We start from the raw sequence: 22,296 nt of genomic DNA, 5'->3' as shown, positions 1-22,296 counted from the left end.
GAAGGGTTAAAGTTTAAGCTTTCAATATCCTAAAATGCTAAAGGTTTATTATGATTAAGATAATATTCATTGTACACTTGAAAGGAATTATTATTATTCGTCTAAACATCTAATCTTAGAGACTCGCAAGCGTCATGGTAGATGGTACGTAAATCAGTTTTGGGAAGATCTGATACCATCGACCAACAGTATGTAATTATATTGTATCATATTTACTTATTGTGCCCCAGTGGTATAGATAGATTGTAGATTTCATTAAAAAATATGTTCAAAAACAAAAAATGCAAAATTGAAAAATAAATTTCAACTGTTTAATACAAAGACATTTTTTATATACTTGTAGTGTTATTTTAAAATATCCTACTACCAGGTGACAATTGATCAAGTACCACAAGTACTTAAAATAATAAAATCCCTATTTTATTTTTATCCCAGATTTTTCATCGTCGCTATCCAAATCCACAAAATCAATAGATTTTACAAGTGTATTATTGATAGTTATTTTTAATTATTTTTCCCATGATCCGTCAGCGTTAATTAAAATATTGTTGTCATCGTACACACAAGGTGCATTACAAATTGGACAAAGCCATTTTGAATTTTTCTCATTCATTCTAATGAAGGTATCTGCATCAAAACACATTATATGGTCACAATGAACGGATTTTGCAGGTAACTTCATTCTATTTTTACTCAATGGACATAACAAAGAAAATTGATGAGATGTACAGGCCAAATCTGGATTAACACAAGTGAATTTTTTAATAATTTGATGTTTAGTATCTTCTGAACTCCTTGCTTCTTTATCTTGAAGTTTTTTTATTAAATTATCTGCACTTAATTGTTTAACTAAATTCATGGTAATACCATAAATTTTCCCATCGGGTACCCAGTTTACTTTAATTAGGTTTGTAAAAAATGGACTTAATTTTAATTCATGAGTGCAATTGATAGGACTTGCTGTTCGTCTCGATTTAGATCGCTCATTAGGATAAGTAGGACAAGGCGTATCTCCAACTCGAACATTAAGTTGACTGGGAAAATAATCTGTTACTTCAAAACGCCCTAATTCTATTTGACATAGTCGAATTTGGTACTGATAGGGATATTCTGGTATTGTTTTTGAAATATCACGATTTGAAGATATTATATTAATTTGATCTATAGACATATTAAATGTAAATACATATTCTCTCATACCTGAAATAAAATAGATATTATAAAAATAATTAACTCAAAAAAAGAGTGATCATAAAATATATTGCTACCTGTAAGATGGTTTACTAATGTACATTTGTCATTTGAGCTATTTAGAAGAGTTAGCTTAATAATTTCTTCAATATTTTCATAAAATGGTAGCTTTCTTAACTTGTACAGATTTAGATTTTGAGGAGGCTTAACATGCATTGATTTTTGAGAATATTGTTGCAGTTGGTTCGTATTTTTTTCGTTGATTTTTTGACCCGTATACATAATCTGATTTGGTTGAATAAAAAGGGGATTTGAGTTACTATTCACTTTGGATTGAAATATTTCAATTATTTTTGATTTAAATAATGCAATGTCAAGGCCATCTGGTTTACGCTTTATTAATTGATTTATTCGACAAAGCAATTCAGATCTTATTCCACTGCTATTTAGACCAAACGTTTCCAATAGTACTTGCAAATCAACAGTTTCGAAACTAGTCAGTTTAATATGTTTGCTAGAATTTACGATTCATTGTGACTAAAAAAAAAAAAAATTATTTTTTATTATATTTATAATTATTATTTACTATAGTAATTAAATAATAAAAATAAATAATGTAGAATCATATTTCAAATTTATTATATAATTTGGGTTATTAATTTATTGTCTGTAATTTTTTTTAGATTTATATTAAATTAAAAATGTGCTACAAAAAACTGTAAATTGAAAAAATATTTTAAGCCTGTCCAAAGAGGGTGATACATCTAATTTTATTTAATTTTTGTTACTAAATAGGTGCATAATAATAAAATTAGGATTAGATTACTAAATTAAAGTAAAACACCTGCTAGACAAATGCCTTAAAATCTAAGCAATTTGATAAATATTCATCATAAGTATGTTTAACTATATAGGTACCTATTTAATATTTAACTATAAATCATTTTTCCACATATTTTTAGTCGCTTTAGGGAACTCAGTATTACAATTAAAATATGCTTTATGTTCACTAATTGAATATATTCTGAATTATATTTTAAACATAAAAATTGAACCACCACATAAATTAAATTACATGTCATATGCTGATCATTATTATAAAGTTTATTTTTGAAAATACAATAAAAAATTTGTTTGATAGAAATATTTTAAATTTATTATTAGAAAATAATATTTTACCATTACAGTATTGCTTTTTCTAAATAAGATACAAGATTCTTTTTTGTTTTAAGTAATTAAATTTAACAAATTCATGTTATTTATGACACATTTATTTATTAGATCTTTACAATTATCCATTTAAAAATTTGTATGGGTTTTATCACTCAATAAGAAAGATGGAATTTGTGTTTTCAAAAACTTTTGAACAAATAATAGACCAAGCTAAAATTTAAAATTATAAAGCTCCAAATTAACTTCATGCAGATAAAGAACTGAGATTTGCAAATAAATTATCTTAAAGTATTTTAGAATAGTATTGTATTGTTGTGTAATGTATCATACACAAAATGAAGATAAATTTTCAGTAATTCAATGATTTAAAAAACACTAAATGTAAGAATTAAAGTATATTTTGAATTTGAAGTAGACATATTTTATAGATTAATATTTATTAATATATCAATACAAATGTTTTTGGTTTAATTTAATTTTAAGCCTAACCTAATTATCAATCTATCAGAAAGAAAACATGTAAAATTATAAGGAAAAATAATTATACTAATAACCAACTACTTATCTAGTGTTCAAAAATTAGATTATAACATAATCCTAAATATTTCTATAAAAGTATTAATAATAAAAAACCTAGTCATAACCTTCACATCAAATTATGTATAATAATGAATTTGGACAGAATATTTCAAGTACCTATCTTTGAAAAATATTTTTCTAATTTAGAAACCTAGTGGTTTTAACTTTTATCTAATTCGTCTTTGAAACCGAATAAATTAAAAACACATTGAATTATAATTGAAAAATAAATACAGTGTCAAGAATATTTTTTTGGGGGGTGGGCTGATCAGTTTCATATTACATTACAAAAAAAAAAAAAAAAATTAATAACTATAAAATTAGTGTTTAATACAACATTACAATTTATAGTAAATTGAAATAGCAAACTAGCAAAAAAATTTAGAAGTACCATCTTAAAATCATGGTTAATACTAAAGTGACAGTGTAATAAAAAATTAAATAATAAATATGAATACATGATATATTTAAATGACTTCTTATTTGAAAAATATAAATTGTATACTTGTATAGAGTATTTTAATAAATACAAATATAAATTAAAATTCCCCTGACCTTCAGTTGCTGATTAACAGTTGTTTTGTGCACACATTTATTTGTCATCTCGTATCTTACCATATATTTCTAATATTTCTATTGTGAGATTGCATTTTAAGCGGTATTGTCACTTTTTATCTTCATTTATTACGTCTAATAAAATCACATTTTTATTATAACTATACATTTTTGATTAGTGAAAAATTCCTGGTGGTTGATATTAATTGCAATAATCATATTACTAACATGGATGATTAAATTCAATGTAATACATGTAAGAACTACTTTCATTTTTGCTGTGCTAGATATTCTAAAGGGGCTTTTAGAAAATTATCCAAAAACAGTAAGCCAAGATTTTCATCTGCTAAATTGCTTAGTTACTTCTAATAATTTAAATTTAAAGTATGTAATATAATTATAACAAATGGATTAATACAACTTACACTTTCATTATAAAATGTATATCCTTTATATATATATAAATAATAAATAATTAAATAATTTTAAACAATATAGTAACAGATCCAAATTGGTCATCAAATATTCATATCTTATTACATTTTACTATCCTAAATTAATTCCTTATATTTTAATTTGTATACAAAAAAAAATGTATATCTTGTATATCACATTTTATATACATATGCATATTATAATATATACTTGAATTAATTTAATAATATAATTATAATTTATAACAAATGGATTAATAATAAAAGTCACTGTAACTACACTGTTTTTTTATTCCCATTAGCAAATTTATTCCGATAAAAGTTTTTATTTCTAATAAATTTGTTCTTATAAACGATTTACTGGTTTTCGTTAGTTTTTGTTGGGCGTATAGATTTGTTTGAAAAACAATTAAATTCATTATCTCGTCGTTAAAAAATATAATATTAAAAATACTAATTGGTGTACAAAAGTCAAAAAGGTAGATTTTCTATAATATCTGTGACGCTTTCCAAACTAGTAAATGAAGGATTAGAATACATTTTATTGTTATTTTTTGACCAAATTGGTGGTATGAATGGAATATTGATTTCATTCTGGTTTTGCTGTACATTTATTTTAGGTACAGAACTTTCACTTGAAGAAGTGGTAGCTAGGGGCTGAATCCCTGATATATCACCTACCTCAACATTAAAATTAGAAAAAAGTTGACGACGACTAACTGGTACTTTGTTTGGAATTTCAACATCTCTATTAATATTTTTTCTTTTAATTGATAATCGAGTTTTTTTTAATGGTGAGGGTAGTAAACAGGGGCGGACCCAGGGGGGGGTTTGGGAGGTCAGCTGACCCACAGTTTTTTCCTCGGTAAAATGTGGCCTCTCAAAATGACAAACTACATAAATATGTACAATATTACAATAATCAAAATAGAAATAATATTAAATAATAATATGGGTGTTATAAGTCATTTATAAAATATATAAAATAGTTATTACTTACCTATTACGAATGTACTTATTAGATATGGGCTGATGAGCAATACTTTTATTCTAATTCCGAAGTATCAGAACCAAGATTTATTATAAAATTTATATCCAAAGAATAATTATTTATTAATAATAATTAAAATTCTCCTGTTAGATTTTTTTTTTTTAATATTAAATACCTGATTCATATTAAATAATAATTAAATTATAAAAGAAAGATTTATCAATTATTAAAAAGAAAAATTATCTTATAGGTAGGTAATAAGATAAACTAAGAATTTTAAAATGCAGTATAATATTATATTTTTAAATGCATTATTTAAATTTATATTTACTATTTCAAAAAAATGAATTGAAATACAAAAGTTTTGTGTGTCGTTATAAAATTGTTAGTTTCACTTTTCTCTAATTATTATATAATTATATTTAATAAAGTAAGTCTTGATTATACAATCTATATTTTATAGATATTATAACAGAATATGACATTCTACCTCCAGCTTCTTTCGTAAAAGAGGAATTATTAATACAAACATCTTACATGCCAGACGATTCAAAACATAAACAAGCAGATTTGATACCTTTCAATGATAATATACCACAAATGGACAATTGTTCTTCTTCTCAAACCAACAAACAAATTGAACTTTCCCAAAATGTTTCATACTCTACATTAATTGATAGATGCCATTATCCTGCCATTATCCTGCCATTATCCTGCCATTATCCTGATTATCCATCAGATCCGTATTTATTTATTGATACTGTGTTAACACCTCAAATAATCAGAACTCTTGTTGAAATAGGGCCTTGTCAACCTGGTTTTAATAGTAATAATTATGTTTTTGAAGAAAATGAGTGTGGCAAAAAATTTTCTCTCAATTGGTATAACAAAAATGTTAAATCAGGAATGTGCTGTAAAAGAAATTGGCTAGTATTTTCCCCAAAAGCTAACAAAATGTTTTGTTTTCCTTGCTTTTTGTTTCGATCTGTATCTCAGCATAGTTATCAATGGTCTAATCCTAATAAAGGTGTTTCTAATTTCCGCAAAGGAAATGAAAAAATTATTAAACATGAAAAATCCAAGGACCACAGAGATGCAGAAAATGAATATTTAATTTTAAAAATCAGAATTTCAAAAGACATTACAATCCAACAAAATTTAATGAAAGTTCAAAAGTCTTAAATAGAATTTAATCGAAGTGTGTTAAAACGATTAATTGATCTATCTTTATTCCTTTCAACAAATGGTCTTCCATTTCGAGGACACAGAGAGGACATTAATCAAGATACACAAAGTAAAGGACTTTTTATTGAAATAGTTAAACTTGTGTCAAAATATGATGACCGAAATGAGACATACTTGAGTCCGAAAATATACTGCAACTATATGTATACAAATATAATAATAAATATGTATAATCTCTTCTCAAAATCTAAAGTAGGTACTCAAAATTATTTAAATATTCCAGGTAAGTTTGTTAAATGAATTTCAATTTGAATTAATTAATAATATCAAAGTTTGTAAGCAAGTTTTAAATTGTATTAAAAGAATAGTTATGACTTGTGCTTTATCTCTTCTAGTTATAATAAATGTAATCTAAATAAGGTAAATCGCGAGCGTAGCGAGCGATTTTGTATTGTACATTTGATTGAACCTTCTACAGTTCTACACAGTGGCCTCTCGTAAGTGAGGCAAACCCACAGTACTAAAATCCTGGGTTCGCCACTGGTAGTAAATAAATATTATTATCATCTAAATTCAAAATTTCTGAGTCATCATGTTCCCTATCTGTTGAAGATTCGGAAATTACAACTTCACGTGACGGTAAACAGTAATCCTCGTCATTATCAGATTCGTCACACGAAGTTTCACTATTGTCATCGGATGGGATTTCTTCGTATAGTATTTTATAAATATTATTTTCATCTAAGTTTTTACTCATTTTTAATAATTAGTTTATTGTAAAAAAAATAGTAGATATGTTTTGTATTTTAATACAAATAATAAAATACAATAAAATTTTTTAAATAATTGAACACGCTGAATGAAAATAAACGTAATATTAATATAAAGAAAATTACGAATACGAATATTTACTCACTGCACGGTGGGTTAAAATTTGGACTATTACGTTTTACGTTATTCCTGACTAACCGCTATCGGTAAAATGGTTTTGTCTGCACAGAATGCTAATATACAATAGTCTCTAACATATTATGTACAAATAATATTTATATTAATAACTCAAATACGAAAATTGTAGGAACAAATAATAATAATTGGCTGGTTGTCGAAAAAAAAATCGGGGGAATAGTCATAAATAACATGAAATTAATTAATTTCTGTTTTAATTTTAGAAAATAACATTTTAAATAAACTAATAACACTATTTATAATACATATTGGTGAAAAATAATTTTGAACTATCAATAACAATTAATATAAAAGGTGGGTTATTTTTCGTACCACCGTGACGGAAATGTAAATTTTTAGGTGGGACATATGGTATCCCACCGTGCCGGAAAAAAAATTAATTATGTAAAATACATAAATTTTTTTATGTTAGCATGCACTGCGTTAGCATGTCTCATTACATCTGATGTTTGATCTTCACGGCCAGATGTATATGATTCTTCAACACTGAAAATAATAATTTTATTTTTTAAAAAATTTATAATACTTTTGTAAATGCACAGAAAAACCAATTTAAATAAAAATTCTCAATTCAATAACCAACTAAGACATGAATAAAGTTAATTATAAGCAATGATAGTTTACACTTTTATACTTTTATATACTTATATTAAAGTAATGAATTATTATATTATTTGGAATGCTTTTTAAAATAATACAAAATGTTTAGATTTAATACCTATATGATTATGGAAAATACTTGGAACTATTTACTTATAAGATAGTACAGCTCAGAATCTAAACACGTGGAAGTCACTCTGCTGTAAGTGAATTGGATATTATCAATCATTAAGCTGAAAATATTATTTATAATTGGTGGGTGTTTTTCAATTTTTTAACTGTTACATGAATATTTTTTATTAAATACTCGTAAAGAAACGAAAACATATCGTAAAATATGCCGCTATACATTTAAGTGTTTTTGAATTTTAGAAACAAATAGTGTCAGTATATATGCATAAACATTCATAAAATAAAACAATATTGATATGATTTACACAAAAGATTTTTAAATATTTTTTTATTAATTTTAGAATGCAAAACTTATGAGTTGATATTAAAAATTGTAAACGTTTAAACTACAAAATTGTTCACAAATAAATATAGTTTGAGTCAGGCACGTATACAGGGTGGTTCACTCGCCCCCTCAATGTTCTTTTTTGTATACGTAACTGGTTTGAACTTTGAAATAAAAGATTTATTAACATATTATAATAAAACTAAAATATTTGAGAATTTAAAATACCTACCAATAAGCAGCTCAATAAATGCCATAATTATGTCTATTAATGTTTATTCATAACTAAAAAGTATACAAATTATTGTAAAAGCAAGGAACATTCGTTGCACCATGTTACCTAATGGGTTAGTCATTGTAATACTATAACAGATATTGAATATTTGAGTTATTAAGCTTGTAACTTACGAGTATAACAATTTTCACGTACTGTGCAATTGTGTGAACATGTTTTGAAAATGCTTTGAAAATTGTATTGAGAATGAGTATAGAAAATAATAACGTAAATAACAATGAAAAATTGTAAATCTTTGTGATTTATATTTATTTTGAAAAACGAAAATAAATTAAGGACGAATCATTAATTTTTTTATAAACATACAATTTCATTAAAATTTCAATATCAATGCATAAAATGTATTTATTTTTAGTGCTCCTAAATAGTGCCTAGGACAAAAATAAAAAATAGTCATACGATTATGTAAAACCAATGAATTAATAGCCAGGCGCAACTAGAGCTGTATTTCTGGGTAGGATAAATTGATATCAGAAACCCATGGAGGCTTTGCCTTTACATCATTAGTATTGATAACATATAAAACTGGATGGGCTACAGACAAAACTAGGTGGGCTAAGCCCACCCAAGAGCTCCCCCCCTAGTTGCGCCTATGTAATAATAGCTCTTCTCAAAATTATTAAACAAACATTGTTCAATATTATCCTAACTCATAACTCTTCATAATATTGAAATAATTCTGGTAAAGTAAACTCTCAAAAAGTCCTCTTCAAACATAATATAGGTTAGTATATATAGTAATAATATATAAAATAAGTAAATTCAATATCCTACTTGTCATGTTCATCATCCATGATCTGACGTTTAAACCTAGATACAACTAAGTGAGCATAATAGACAGGAGCCGGTATAGATACAGAACGTGTACATCTGACATAAGTATAACATAATTGGTATGTTAAGCTTTGCAATTCATCCGACTCGAAATGGTTGTCGTCCCATAAAACATGATAGTGGCTTGGCCGACTTGTTCCCTGTAAACATTTATTTTTATTATAAAACACGTGTATACGAGTAAAAAACTACTATTACAAATTATTACATGAATTCCTTGATGACTACAAAGGTAAAAATCGAATTCTGTAGGATGTGTTATTCCAACATCAACTACTGTACCAGCTGGAATGTTTCCAGATTTTCCAAATTGATCTTTTTTATCGACAGAAAAAAGTCTAAAAAATCAATAAAGAAATAATTTATTAAAAAAAAATTAAGAATTAAAATACTAAAATGCAGACTTAGTGTGATGATGTTTTTGAACAATAATATAAGTGATTCCTGGTTTGTAATCACTTTCTACCTTCATACATGCCTCTCGAATGGCTGTAAGTTCGTGTAATAGGACCTATCAATTAAAATAAAATATTTATATAAGAAAACATCAAAAATTAAATAATACTAATAAGAAATGCAACATCTTATAAATAAATATTGATACAAAAATCATATATAATTAAAAAAACTTTATTATGAACTATCTATGTTGATATTTTTAACCTTTATAGTTTATATATGTAGTATAGTATATAGGTATATCGTAGGCATATAGCCAAATCAGACATTTTATTAAATGCCTATAGAGTCTATAGTCGAAGAATTTAATTTTTATGCAATTTCACTGTTCACGTTTTTAAAAAAATTTTAAATGTTCCAGCATATGCCACCGAATAACAACATGTAAAAACAAGTAATCACTAAAAATTAACAAAAATGTACAATTATAAATATTATAATATAATATAACCTTTTTATTCATTTTTTAAACTCATTCTATCACATCTAATTATTAATTACTTATATATATTTATGATTTAAGATTGAAAACAAAAGTACCGATAGACATGAAATTAAATATATTTCATATACCTACGTGTTTTACATATTAATAAATAATACATAGTTTATGTTTTTTATGAAATAGCAATAAATAATTAATAAAAAAAATATTTTATTTTTATTAATTGCCTGACTTGAAATAGGCAATTAACTAAATGTCTAGGTGGATAGTGAATTAGTATAAAAATTAAATTCTTTGTCTATATGCCTACGACAATATTATGCAATTATTAAAATTATTTTGGAAAACTAAAATAAGTTATTTTTCATTGAATTTGAATCATATATTTTATATACTTAAAATATAACACTAAATCCAATTTATTTACAAAAAATAAATGACAAGCGTACCTAATCTTAGTATCATTATTATATGACATAAGTATAAAATTAAACTTACACGAGAAAACTGTCCTTTGGATACTCCATCACGGTATAATATTATTCTATGTGGTTTAAAACCTCCAGTACACTTGTAAAACATGATTAGTTGTTCTCTAAAACACATTTTTTCCAAATTAGTTATGCAATTTATAAATTTATATATTAAATACTATGTATTATATTTTTACTTGTGCAATTCAGTTATTGGTTTAAAATTAATGTATGAAATTCAATTTAAAATATTGTAAAGTATGACAACGCCTGGGCCTCCCATGAGTTTTTCTCAGTGAAGCCCAGTAATCTATCGATTTCAAACTTAAGTAAACAAATAAAACTAAAAATTTCAATGAAAAAAAATTAATGTGCTACACACTTGACCATAGAACATAGCTCTTGAATTTCTTCTTGTCTGTTTGGTTGATGACGTATAGCAGAGGCATAACGAATGGGATGAGCATCCATAGATCCAACTACTGCTGCAATAGATAATTTGCTAATGTCACCTATAGTTGGGCGACTCACATATGCACCCAATATTAATAGAGGTTCATTGAATACCTAGAATATATTAACAAACTATTAATAAAAAAAAAAAAATAAAAATAAAAACAATGGAGTTTTTTATAAGTTTCTTTACTTTAGGTCGGATACTTGGTACAAGAATATTGTTGATACCACCTAATTTCACATTAATTTTTAAACACAAGTTGGACAATATTGGAGTAGATGGTTTATTAACAGTTCTAGCTTCAACACATTGTGTAGGTATTCCTAGAACACTGTCTCCAACTCTTTTGACTTCAGCTAATAATTACAATTCATAAAACATGTTTGATTTTCAATTGAATCGGTTGTAAACAAAATAAAAATTATAATACCATATACTGGAGTTTTTCCTGGTAAAATAATAACTATGAGTTGTAATCCAATGAATTTTGATTTTAAATAATTGAACATAGGTTCTACTTGGTCAAGATTTGTGGCATAATTACCTGATGAAAAAAATAAAACTTGGTCATAAAAAATTATATTTTTCATACATTATTTTATATACATACAAAAACGTGGTTGATCAACTATTGGCATGCCAGCATCGATACTCATCTGTCGGAGTCGTGTTATAAATAGTCTATAAAATAAATAATTCACAGTAAATACCAATAAAGAAAACTACAAGGAGTCTTTGAGACTTCTATTAAAATAATACATTGTTAAATAATATTACCTTAGCACTTCTTCGGGAAGAACATTCCGGGGCGCGAAACAAGCTATTGCCCAAACACTAATTTGAATACCTATAAAAAACTTTTTGCCTTTCATATCCCAAGCTCCATGTTGGGGTAATACTTGCTTCATGATCTTTGATTTTTCCTATGACAAACATTATTTATAAAATTAAATATGTACCGTTTAAACAAATGCTTTTTAGGAAGGGTTTCTTATCAAAATGGTTAGCATAATAAAAGTTATACGTAATGAATATGTATTTATACCTGAATAGGTAGAGTTCCTTCACCATATTGCAATTTTGGTGGTGGTAAAACACGACCACGCACTTCCGTCATGCTATTTGATACAGTAAGACCAAATTCTTGTAAATATGAATTGTTATTCAAATTAGCTTCACGAATTAAAGAATTAATCTGTTGCTCACGATCAGGAGCATATCGTAAAGTCTGCTTCATCATAGATGATGTTTCTAATTCGGTTAATTTTTTGAAACATCTTTGACCCGCAAACAAGTTACAGACCTAATAAAATAAGTTAACATTTTTCATTACTCTCTAATGATTAAACACAAAATATCTACATTTTAACTCTGTTACACTACACATATTATATAATTTGATTGTTTCTGTACCTGTTATAATATATAAATTATTTAAAATATACAAATAATAAATAATATAAAATATAACAAATTAAACGAAACTATAAAAACAGATATGATAGTACCTATATAAAATTCAATAATAATCTTAACTAATTGTAAAACTGTGGCTATCCTCTGTTTCAGTTGTTCCAAATAAGATGATTTTGTGGCTAATGAACCGCACACCTGTGAGGCAGCGTGTTATTCTTATAGCATATAATAATTATGTACAAAAGTATAATTATATTGTTTGCACACAGTTTATTTTTATATGAAACAGAGTATAGATTATTTATATGTAGAGTAATTAACACTACATGTATAATACTATAACAATATAAAAAGTTAAAAATGATACAACATAATCAATACAGTTTGATTGTTAGATAAATTATAAGTAATGGTGGTTAGAATTAAATCCTGTTGTGATATATTAAAAATGTATTAATCATCCAAGTATACGAACCTCAATAGGAAGATATGTTTGTTTATGTTCATCTCCGACATGAAGACATGGTAAATGTGAATACAATAGTTTCCTCTTGTATCTTTCTAAAAAATATTTAGCTACTGTGCATTCTACCGTCAGATCATTTTCCAATTGCAATGGAAAACTAAAAATTATTTCAAAGAATATTAAACAGTGTAAATACATTTTAAAATAAATTGCTTACGTTTGAAATTGAGCTGATTTTCTGGTGACATCAATAACTTTATATTTTCTTCGAATTTCTCCACAATGTGTAACCTCTACTTTAAGACCTTTAATTTCATTTGTAAATTTAATTCTTTGTGCAACTGATAATGTTTGTCGTTGACCACTAATATCACTTATATTCAATATTTTGAACATGAAATCTAACACGGGCTGTGCTTTGTAAAAAGGTGATGCTGACACTAAAATAAACAAACACGTTGATAAAAATAAGCTAATTTTATTTTATTCTTATAAATTACCATCAATGTTAAGCATCATTTTCCATTGAGTTGGTTTGATAGACTGGTGAAAACCATGCCAAACTTCTTTATCATCACCTAATAAATTGCGATATCCATCAGGACGGGAAAAAAATGATCGGCCAACAGATGTGCAAGTCATTGATGGAAGATGTTTCATGATTACATCCAATGCCTATATAAAATAAATATTGTAAATTAATATAAATCAATAATCATTAGTTATTAGTAATTAAAAGTTAATAGAATAAGATGAGCCAACCAAAATTGTGTTGTATGGTATCTGTCTTGTGCGGCCTTCTAGTGTTTCTTCCAAAGCAATAAATGAAACTTTTTCTAACCACGTGACACGGACATGGAATATTCTACAATTTCCTCCCGTTGCCAGTGTAACCTGATATTAAAATAAATATTAATACAAAATTTTATTTTATTATAATATAATTTAAAATAAAAAAAAACATACACTTACTTCTAATTCTATTTTATTTTCACTGATAGGCAGTGGATCCCTTGTATACAAGTTTTTCTGACCATCAAATACTGGTCGAAGACAACCAAAAATGCCTTTAAATGCCGATACCATACTTTGAATAATTTCACGATTAAGCACTCGTGAACATAAATCTGGTGTAATTTCAATTCCATAATGGTGTAAAAAACCTTGTGGCAATGATATTTTAAAATGATTCGAACGAAGTGCGATTGACCGGCCTTCCCGTCCAAAATTTAGTCGGCGTGGACAATTAAACACTATTAAAACATACATTTGTAATAACAAACAGATGATAAATGGCCAGTTTACTTAACAAGACGTCAAGGCCACTTGGAAAATTTAAAAAATTATTAAAACTAACTTTGCTGATTTTAGAACAAACCATTGTTCAAACGAAATAAACTATGAGTATTTAAAAAGTAACTTGGTATTATAAAGAACGACATTTTATTGTTGACCCATAAACCTCCTACAATTACAGTTTTTTTTAAATTTAGTATTTCAATATTATTTTAGTTGTAGACATATGTAGGGTATTCTCTTGTATTTAATAAAAAAAATAATAAGAGTTTATATTTAGACTCTGTCTAGTAAGAGAACACACCGAAGCCATCATTTAAAGTGGACTGATGTCGCTGGAAGTAATGAGAAACCAAGCTTTAAACATAAATTTATTAAAATGTTATTTTTCACCAATTTTAATGGAACGAAACGATGTTCAGGGGGTACGGTCGTCAGCAGTGACTAAGTCAAAGAGTTCGTGGACTGTATTGAATTATCACTATTAATTGTTTTTTTTGTTTTAAACAAATCAAAAATTACACTCATCTTAGTGATCAGACGCCGTCTAGACTCGATACGAAATCGGAAACCACGAAAAAACCACTCGCAATAACAGTAATCTCGTTACTACGATATTATTCTGGGAATACAGAACATTGTCTCAAAAGCTTCATTGATCAACTCGGAAATAAAACTATACGAAGTGTGTCGTGTGTCTATATGCCATAGGTTAGGTATACTTACATTGACCGGCGGGATCCATGGCTTGCTCTAGTTATTATGGCGGCAACAAACTGAAACGTGTATAGTGACAATCTGATGGTGGTTATACTACGCTATAACAAAAAACGCTGACTGAAAGAATAATAATAATGGTCGGTGAAAATCATAATGGACTACATTACATACGTTTAGTAGACCCAAGGCCGCAACCACGACTGCAGTGTTGCAAACTGGATTTCGTGTCACGTTCACTCATAGGCTCATCAGCTTTAGCATGACAAATATATTGCATAATATAGGGTTCATGAATTCACAAGGCATGATAGCAATACGATTAAAATATGATAAGAATTTGTTAACATTTCCCAAGTGATAAATGGCGTGGAGCATCATATAATTCAATAATGATGTTGTACATGGAGTCGGCTATCTAGTTATTATATATACATATCTGTGGATATAACAGCTGGCGCGCCTGTGGTCACCGGTCACACCACCCACCATACTTAAACGGGCGCAACAGAAACCGTAATCCTAACCGGATGGTGGTCCTTGCTCTTGTTTGTGATTCGTGATAATGCAGCAAGATTAAACAGGTTTATCAACAAAACATTTTTTTTTAACGCAGTGTATAACACCGATACGGACCTTAAGAATCACGCCTAACACCTTAATGTATTTAAATATTTTATAAGATTATTAACCACATACTGAGTAAACACTTTTTGTCTGTTTGTCATGCCTCACCTAATGTGTAGATATAGTATTAAGTATCTATATCGAATATGAGTATAATTGGGATCAGAAAAATGTTATGAAAACCATAGAATTCCGTTTCTGAACGAGTACGAGTAAACGTGTGTGAATAAACGTGCGCTGTGCCTTAGGTTAGGTACTTACATTGGACGACGTGATACGTGGCAATCCACGATCCAGTAATTGCAGCGTCAGCGAGATCAAAGTGCAAAGTGATCGTATAAAATGATGATGGCAGACAAAATTGTAAGATCTTATATAGCAATCACTATTCACTAACACTACGCTATAACAAAAACACTGGCTCTGGAAGAATAATAGTAATGGCGGAAAAAAAATTAATGAAAAAAAACCTTAACGGACTGCACTACGCGCATGTAGTTGACCCAAGACCGACAACCAGTGTAGCGAAGCTGTAGTTCGTTTCACGTTCACTAGAAGCGTAATCGTTATTAAATTGGTGGGATAGAAAAGTAATGGTCGACGCACTAATGGTCACCCCTCCCATTATACCTATGTGGTTACAACGAAAACAATAACCCAAAACCCGATGCGCTTTGCTCTTGTTTGTGATTCGTAATATCAAGGCAAGATATACAGTTTAATCAACAGAATTTTTATTTTTAACGCAGTGTATAAAACTTAAATACTGTTAAATAATTAATTACTGTTAAAAGTCGCTAGTCATGACTATGATCGGAATACAAAAACTAAGAAGGGGAACACAATAATAATACTGCCGCCGGGGCGATGATTTTATTCGCCCGATATGCACGGATTCCGAACTTGTGTGTGTTTATTATTTGTTTTGTGCGGTCTTAAGTCGTAATCAATTATTATTTCATTATCATTATACATGGATTTAATTAAATAACTGTTATTAATATTATTTGTATTCGATACTTTCCATAAATAAGCAAATTTTATATCGCCCTCCCACTTTCAAAGCTCATGAGCCTATGAGTGAACGTGACACGAAATCCAGTTTGCAACACTGCAGTCGTGGTTGCGGCCTTGGGTCTACTAAACGTATGTAATGTAGTCCATTATGATTTTCACCGACCATTATTTTTATTCTTTCAGTCAGCGTTTTTTGTTATAGCGTAGTATAACCACCATCAGATTGTCACTATACACGTTTCAGTTTGTTGCCGCCATAATAACTAGAGCAAGCCATGGATCCCGCCGGTCAATGTAAGTATACCTAACCTATGGCATATAGACACACGACACACTTCGTATAGTTTTATTTCCGAGTTGATCAATGAAGCTTTTGAGACAATGTTCTGTATTCCCAGAATAATATCGTAGTAACGAGATTACTGTTATTGCGAGTGGTTTTTTCAACATGGAGCTTGGGATATGAAAGGCAAAAAGTTTTTTATAGGTATTCAAATTAGTGTTTGGGCAATAGCTTGTTTCGCGCCCCGGAATGTTCTTCCCGAAGAAGTGCTAAGGTAATATTATTTAACAATGTATTATTTTAATAGAAGTCTCAAAGACTCCTTGTAGTTTTCTTTATTGGTATTTACTGTGAATTATTTATTTTATAGACTATTTATAACACGACTCCGACAGATGAGTATCGATGCTGGCATGCCAATAGTTGATCAACCACGTTTTTGTATGTATATAAAATAATGTATGAAAAATATAATTTTTTATGACCAAGTTTTATTTTTTTCATCAGGTAATTATGCCACAAATCTTGACCAAGTAGAACCTATGTTCAATTATTTAAAATCAAAATTCATTGGATTACAACTCATAGTTATTATTTTACCAGGAAAAACTCCAGTATATGGTATTATAATTTTTATTTTGTTTACAACCGATTCAATTGAAAATCAAACATGTTTTATGAATTGTAATTATTAGCTGAAGTCAAAAGAGTTGGAGACAGTGTTCTAGGAATACCTACACAATGTGTTGAAGCTAGAACTGTTAATAAACCATCTACTCCAATATTGTCCAACTTGTGTTTAAAAATTAATGTGAAATTAGGTGGTATCAACAATATTCTTGTACCAAGTATCCGACCTAAAGTAAAGAAACTTATAAAAAACTCCATTGTTTTTATTTTTATTTTTTTTTTTTTATTAATAGTTTGTTAATATATTCTAGGTATTCAATGAACCTCTATTAATATTGGGTGCATATGTGAGTCGCCCAACTATAGGTGACATTAGCAAATTATCTATTGCAGCAGTAGTTGGATCTATGGATGCTCATCCCATTCGTTATGCCTCTGCTATACGTCATCAACCAAACAGACAAGAAGAAATTCAAGAGCTATGTTCTATGGTCAAGTGTGTAGCACATTAATTTTTTTTCATTGAAATTTTTAGTTTTATTTGTTTACTTAAGTTTGAAATCGATAGATTACTGGGCTTCACTGAGAAAAACTCATGGGAGGCCCAGGCGTTGTCATACTTTACAATATTTTAAATTGAATTTCATACATTAATTTTAAACCAATAACTGAATTGCACAAGTAAAAATATAATACATAGTATTTAATATATAAATTTATAAATTGCATAACTAATTTGGAAAAAATGTGTTTTAGAGAACAACTAATCATGTTTTACAAGTGTACTGGAGGTTTTAAACCACATAGAATAATATTATACCGTGATGGAGTATCCAAAGGACAGTTTTCTCGTGTAAGTTTAATTTTATACTTATGTCATATAATAATGATACTAAGATTAGGTACGCTTGTCATTTATTTTTTGTAAATAAATTGGATTTAGTGTTATATTTTAAGTATATAAAATATATGATTCAAATTCAATGAAAAATAACTTATTTTAGTTTTCCAAAATAATTTTAATAATTGCATAATATTGTCGTAGGCATATAGACAAAGAATTTAATTTTTATACTAATTCACTATCCACCTAGACATTTAGTTAATTGCCTATTTCAAGTCAGGCAATTAATAAAAATAAAATATTTTTTTTATTAATTATTTATTGCTATTTCATAAAAAACATAAACTATGTATTATTTATTAATATGTAAAACACGTAGGTATATGAAATATATTTAATTTCATGTCTATCGGTACTTTTGTTTTCAATCTTAAATCATAAATATATATAAGTAATTAATAATTAGATGTGATAGAATGAGTTTAAAAAATGAATAAAAAGGTTATATTATATTATAATATTTATAATTGTACATTTTTGTTAATTTTTAGTGATTACTTGTTTTTACATGTTGTTATTCGGTGGCATATGCTGGAACATTTAAAATTTTTTTAAAAACGTGAACAGTGAAATTGCATAAAAATTAAATTCTTCGACTATAGACTCTATAGGCATTTAATAAAATGTCTGATTTGGCTATATGCCTACGATATACCTATATACTATACTACATATATAAACTATAAAGGTTAAAAATATCAACATAGATAGTTCATAATAAAGTTTTTTTAATTATATATGATTTTTGTATCAATATTTATTTATAAGATGTTGCATTTCTTATTAGTATTATTTAATTTTTGATGTTTTCTTATATAAATATTTTATTTTAATTGATAGGTCCTATTACACGAACTTACAGCCATTCGAGAGGCATGTATGAAGGTAGAAAGTGATTACAAACCAGGAATCACTTATATTATTGTTCAAAAACATCATCACACTAAGTCTGCATTTTAGTATTTTAATTCTTAATTTTTTTTTAATAAATTATTTCTTTATTGATTTTTTAGACTTTTTTCTGTCGATAAAAAAGATCAATTTGGAAAATCTGGAAACATTCCAGCTGGTACAGTAGTTGATGTTGGAATAACACATCCTACAGAATTCGATTTTTACCTTTGTAGTCATCAAGGAATTCATGTAATAATTTGTAATAGTAGTTTTTTACTCGTATACACGTGTTTTATAATAAAAATAAATGTTTACAGGGAACAAGTCGGCCAAGCCACTATCATGTTTTATGGGACGACAACCATTTCGAGTCGGATGAATTGCAAAGCTTAACATACCAATTATGTTATACTTATGTCAGATGTACACGTTCTGTATCTATACCGGCTCCTGTCTATTATGCTCACTTAGTTGTATCTAGGTTTAAACGTCAGATCATGGATGATGAACATGACAAGTAGGATATTGAATTTACTTATTTTATATATTATTACTATATATACTAACCTATATTATGTTTGAAGAGGACTTTTTGAGAGTTTACTTTACCAGAATTATTTCAATATTATGAAGAGTTATGAGTTAGGATAATATTGAACAATGTTTGTTTAATAATTTTGAGAAGAGCTATTATTACATAGGCGCAACTAGGGGGGGAGCTCTTGGGTGGGCTTAGCCCACCTAGTTTTGTCTGTAGCCCATCCAGTTTTATATGTTATCAATACTAATGATGTAAAGGCAAAGCCTCCATGGGTTTCTGATATCAATTTATCCTACCCAGAAATACAGCTCTAGTTGCGCCTGGCTATTAATTCATTGGTTTTACATAATCGTATGACTATTTTTTATTTTTGTCCTAGGCACTATTTAGGAGCACTAAAAATAAATACATTTTATGCATTGATATTGAAATTTTAATGAAATTGTATGTTTATAAAAAAATTAATGATTCGTCCTTAATTTATTTTCGTTTTTCAAAATAAATATAAATCACAAAGATTTACAATTTTTCATTGTTATTTACGTTATTATTTTCTATACTCATTCTCAATACAATTTTCAAAGCATTTTCAAAACATGTTCACACAATTGCACAGTACGTGAAAATTGTTATACTCGTAAGTTACAAGCTTAATAACTCAAATATTCAATATCTGTTATAGTATTACAATGACTAACCCATTAGGTAACATGGTGCAACGAATGTTCCTTGCTTTTACAATAATTTGTATACTTTTTAGTTATGAATAAACATTAATAGACATAATTATGGCATTTATTGAGCTGCTTATTGGTAGGTATTTTAAATTCTCAAATATTTTAGTTTTATTATAATATGTTAATAAATCTTTTATTTCAAAGTTCAAACCAGTTACGTATACAAAAAAGAACATTGAGGGGGCGAGTGAACCACCCTGTATACGTGCCTGACTCAAACTATATTTATTTGTGAACAATTTTGTAGTTTAAACGTTTACAATTTTTAATATCAACTCATAAGTTTTGCATTCTAAAATTAATAAAAAAATATTTAAAAATCTTTTGTGTAAATCATATCAATATTGTTTTATTTTATGAATGTTTATGCATATATACTGACACTATTTGTTTCTAAAATTCAAAAACACTTAAATGTATAGCGGCATATTTTACGATATGTTTTCGTTTCTTTACGAGTATTTAATAAAAAATATTCATGTAACAGTTAAAAAATTGAAAAACACCCACCAATTATAAATAATATTTTCAGCTTAATGATTGATAATATCCAATTCACTTACAGCAGAGTGACTTCCACGTGTTTAGATTCTGAGCTGTACTATCTTATAAGTAAATAGTTCCAAGTATTTTCCATAATCATATAGGTATTAAATCTAAACATTTTGTATTATTTTAAAAAGCATTCCAAATAATATAATAATTCATTACTTTAATATAAGTATATAAAAGTATAAAAGTGTAAACTATCATTGCTTATAATTAACTTTATTCATGTCTTAGTTGGTTATTGAATTGAGAATTTTTATTTAAATTGGTTTTTCTGTGCATTTACAAAAGTATTATAAATTTTTTAAAAAATAAAATTATTATTTTCAGTGTTGAAGAATCATATACATCTGGCCGTGAAGATCAAACATCAGATGTAATGAGACATGCTAACGCAGTGCATGCTAACATAAAAAAATTTATGTATTTTACATAATTAATTTTTTTTCCGGCACGGTGGGATACCATATGTCCCACCTAAAAATTTACATTTCCGTCACGGTGGTACGAAAAATAACCCACCTTTTATATTAATTGTTATTGATAGTTCAAAATTATTTTTCACCAATATGTATTATAAATAGTGTTATTAGTTTATTTAAAATGTTATTTTCTAAAATTAAAACAGAAATTAATTAATTTCATGTTATTTATGACTATTCCCCCGATTTTTTTTTTCGACAACCAGCCAATTATTATTATTTGTTCCTACAATTTTCGTATTTGAGTTATTAATATAAATATTATTTGTACATAATATGTTAGAGACTATTGTATATTAGCATTCTGTGCAGACAAAACCATTTTACCGATAGCGGTTAGTCAGGAATAACGTAAAACGTAATAGTCCAAATTTTAACCCACCGTGCAGTGAGTAAATATTCGTATTCGTAATTTTCTTTATATTAATATTACGTTTATTTTCATTCAGCGTGTTCAATTATTTAAAAAATTTTATTGTATTTTATTATTTGTATTAAAATACAAAACATATCTACTATTTTTTTTACAATAAACTAATTATTAAAAATGAGTAAAAACTTAGATGAAAATAATATTTATAAAATACTATACGAAGAAATCCCATCCGATGACAATAGTGAAACTTCGTATTTACCATTT

The 22,296-nt window shown here is 27.3% G+C and overlaps 4 protein-coding genes across 4 annotated transcripts in view; 2 read left to right on the top strand and 2 right to left on the bottom strand.

The window, feature by feature from the left end:
- Positions 1–289: 289 nt before the first annotated feature.
- On the bottom strand, positions 290–1,716 carry LOC132926532 (E3 SUMO-protein ligase PIAS1-like). The gene is made up of 2 exons (XM_060990889.1): positions 1,269–1,716; positions 290–1,200 (listed from the first exon to the last, which is right to left on the bottom strand). The coding sequence occupies exons 1-2, from the start codon at positions 1,471–1,473 to the stop codon at positions 509–511; spliced, it is 897 nt and encodes a 298-aa protein (XP_060846872.1). The 5' UTR covers positions 1,474–1,716; the 3' UTR covers positions 290–508.
- A 3,744-nt stretch (positions 1,717–5,460) lies between these two features.
- On the top strand, positions 5,461–6,105 carry LOC132924560 (zinc finger MYM-type protein 5-like). The gene has a single exon (XM_060988937.1). It carries the CDS (start codon positions 5,461–5,463, stop codon positions 6,103–6,105), a length of 645 nt encoding a protein of 214 aa, XP_060844920.1.
- Positions 6,106–7,037: 932 nt separating this feature from the next.
- The window catches only part of LOC132927455 (protein argonaute-2-like), a 36,701-nt gene continuing 21,442 nt past the window's right edge, over positions 7,038–22,296 (bottom strand). The window contains exons 2-19 of the mRNA XM_060991993.1: positions 15,167–15,247; positions 15,002–15,093; positions 13,952–14,232; positions 13,742–13,873; positions 13,480–13,654; positions 13,197–13,419; positions 12,989–13,136; positions 12,143–12,400; positions 11,875–12,020; positions 11,708–11,778; positions 11,528–11,641; positions 11,287–11,453; positions 11,023–11,207; positions 10,666–10,762; positions 9,668–9,774; positions 9,472–9,601; positions 9,204–9,403; positions 7,038–7,563 (exon numbers count right to left, since the gene is read on the bottom strand). Coding sequence (XP_060847976.1) covers positions 7,458–7,563; positions 9,204–9,403; positions 9,472–9,601; positions 9,668–9,774; positions 10,666–10,762; positions 11,023–11,207; positions 11,287–11,453; positions 11,528–11,641; positions 11,708–11,778; positions 11,875–12,020; positions 12,143–12,400; positions 12,989–13,136; positions 13,197–13,419; positions 13,480–13,654; positions 13,742–13,873; positions 13,952–14,232; positions 15,002–15,020 — 2,559 coding nt within the window. The 5' untranslated portion in view covers positions 15,021–15,093; positions 15,167–15,247 and the 3' untranslated portion in view covers positions 7,038–7,457. The remainder of the gene's footprint in view (positions 7,564–9,203; positions 9,404–9,471; positions 9,602–9,667; positions 9,775–10,665; positions 10,763–11,022; positions 11,208–11,286; positions 11,454–11,527; positions 11,642–11,707; positions 11,779–11,874; positions 12,021–12,142; positions 12,401–12,988; positions 13,137–13,196; positions 13,420–13,479; positions 13,655–13,741; positions 13,874–13,951; positions 14,233–15,001; positions 15,094–15,166; positions 15,248–22,296) is intronic.
- LOC132924672 (protein argonaute-2-like) lies at positions 17,087–22,189 on the top strand. Its single transcript, XM_060989099.1, has 10 exons — positions 17,087–17,193; positions 17,290–17,360; positions 17,427–17,540; positions 17,615–17,781; positions 17,861–18,045; positions 18,306–18,402; positions 19,294–19,400; positions 19,467–19,596; positions 19,665–19,864; positions 21,505–22,189. The coding sequence occupies exons 1-10, from the start codon at positions 17,099–17,101 to the stop codon at positions 21,608–21,610; spliced, it is 1,272 nt and encodes a 423-aa protein (XP_060845082.1). The 5' UTR covers positions 17,087–17,098; the 3' UTR covers positions 21,611–22,189.

Source organism: Rhopalosiphum padi, chromosome 3 (genome assembly GCF_020882245.1).
Source record: "Rhopalosiphum padi isolate XX-2018 chromosome 3, ASM2088224v1, whole genome shotgun sequence".
In the NCBI taxonomy this organism is placed as follows: Eukaryota; Metazoa; Arthropoda; class Insecta; order Hemiptera; family Aphididae; genus Rhopalosiphum; species Rhopalosiphum padi.
The sequence above is the reverse complement of the archived record's forward strand: the minus strand, read 5'-3'. Positions and strand labels throughout refer to the sequence as shown.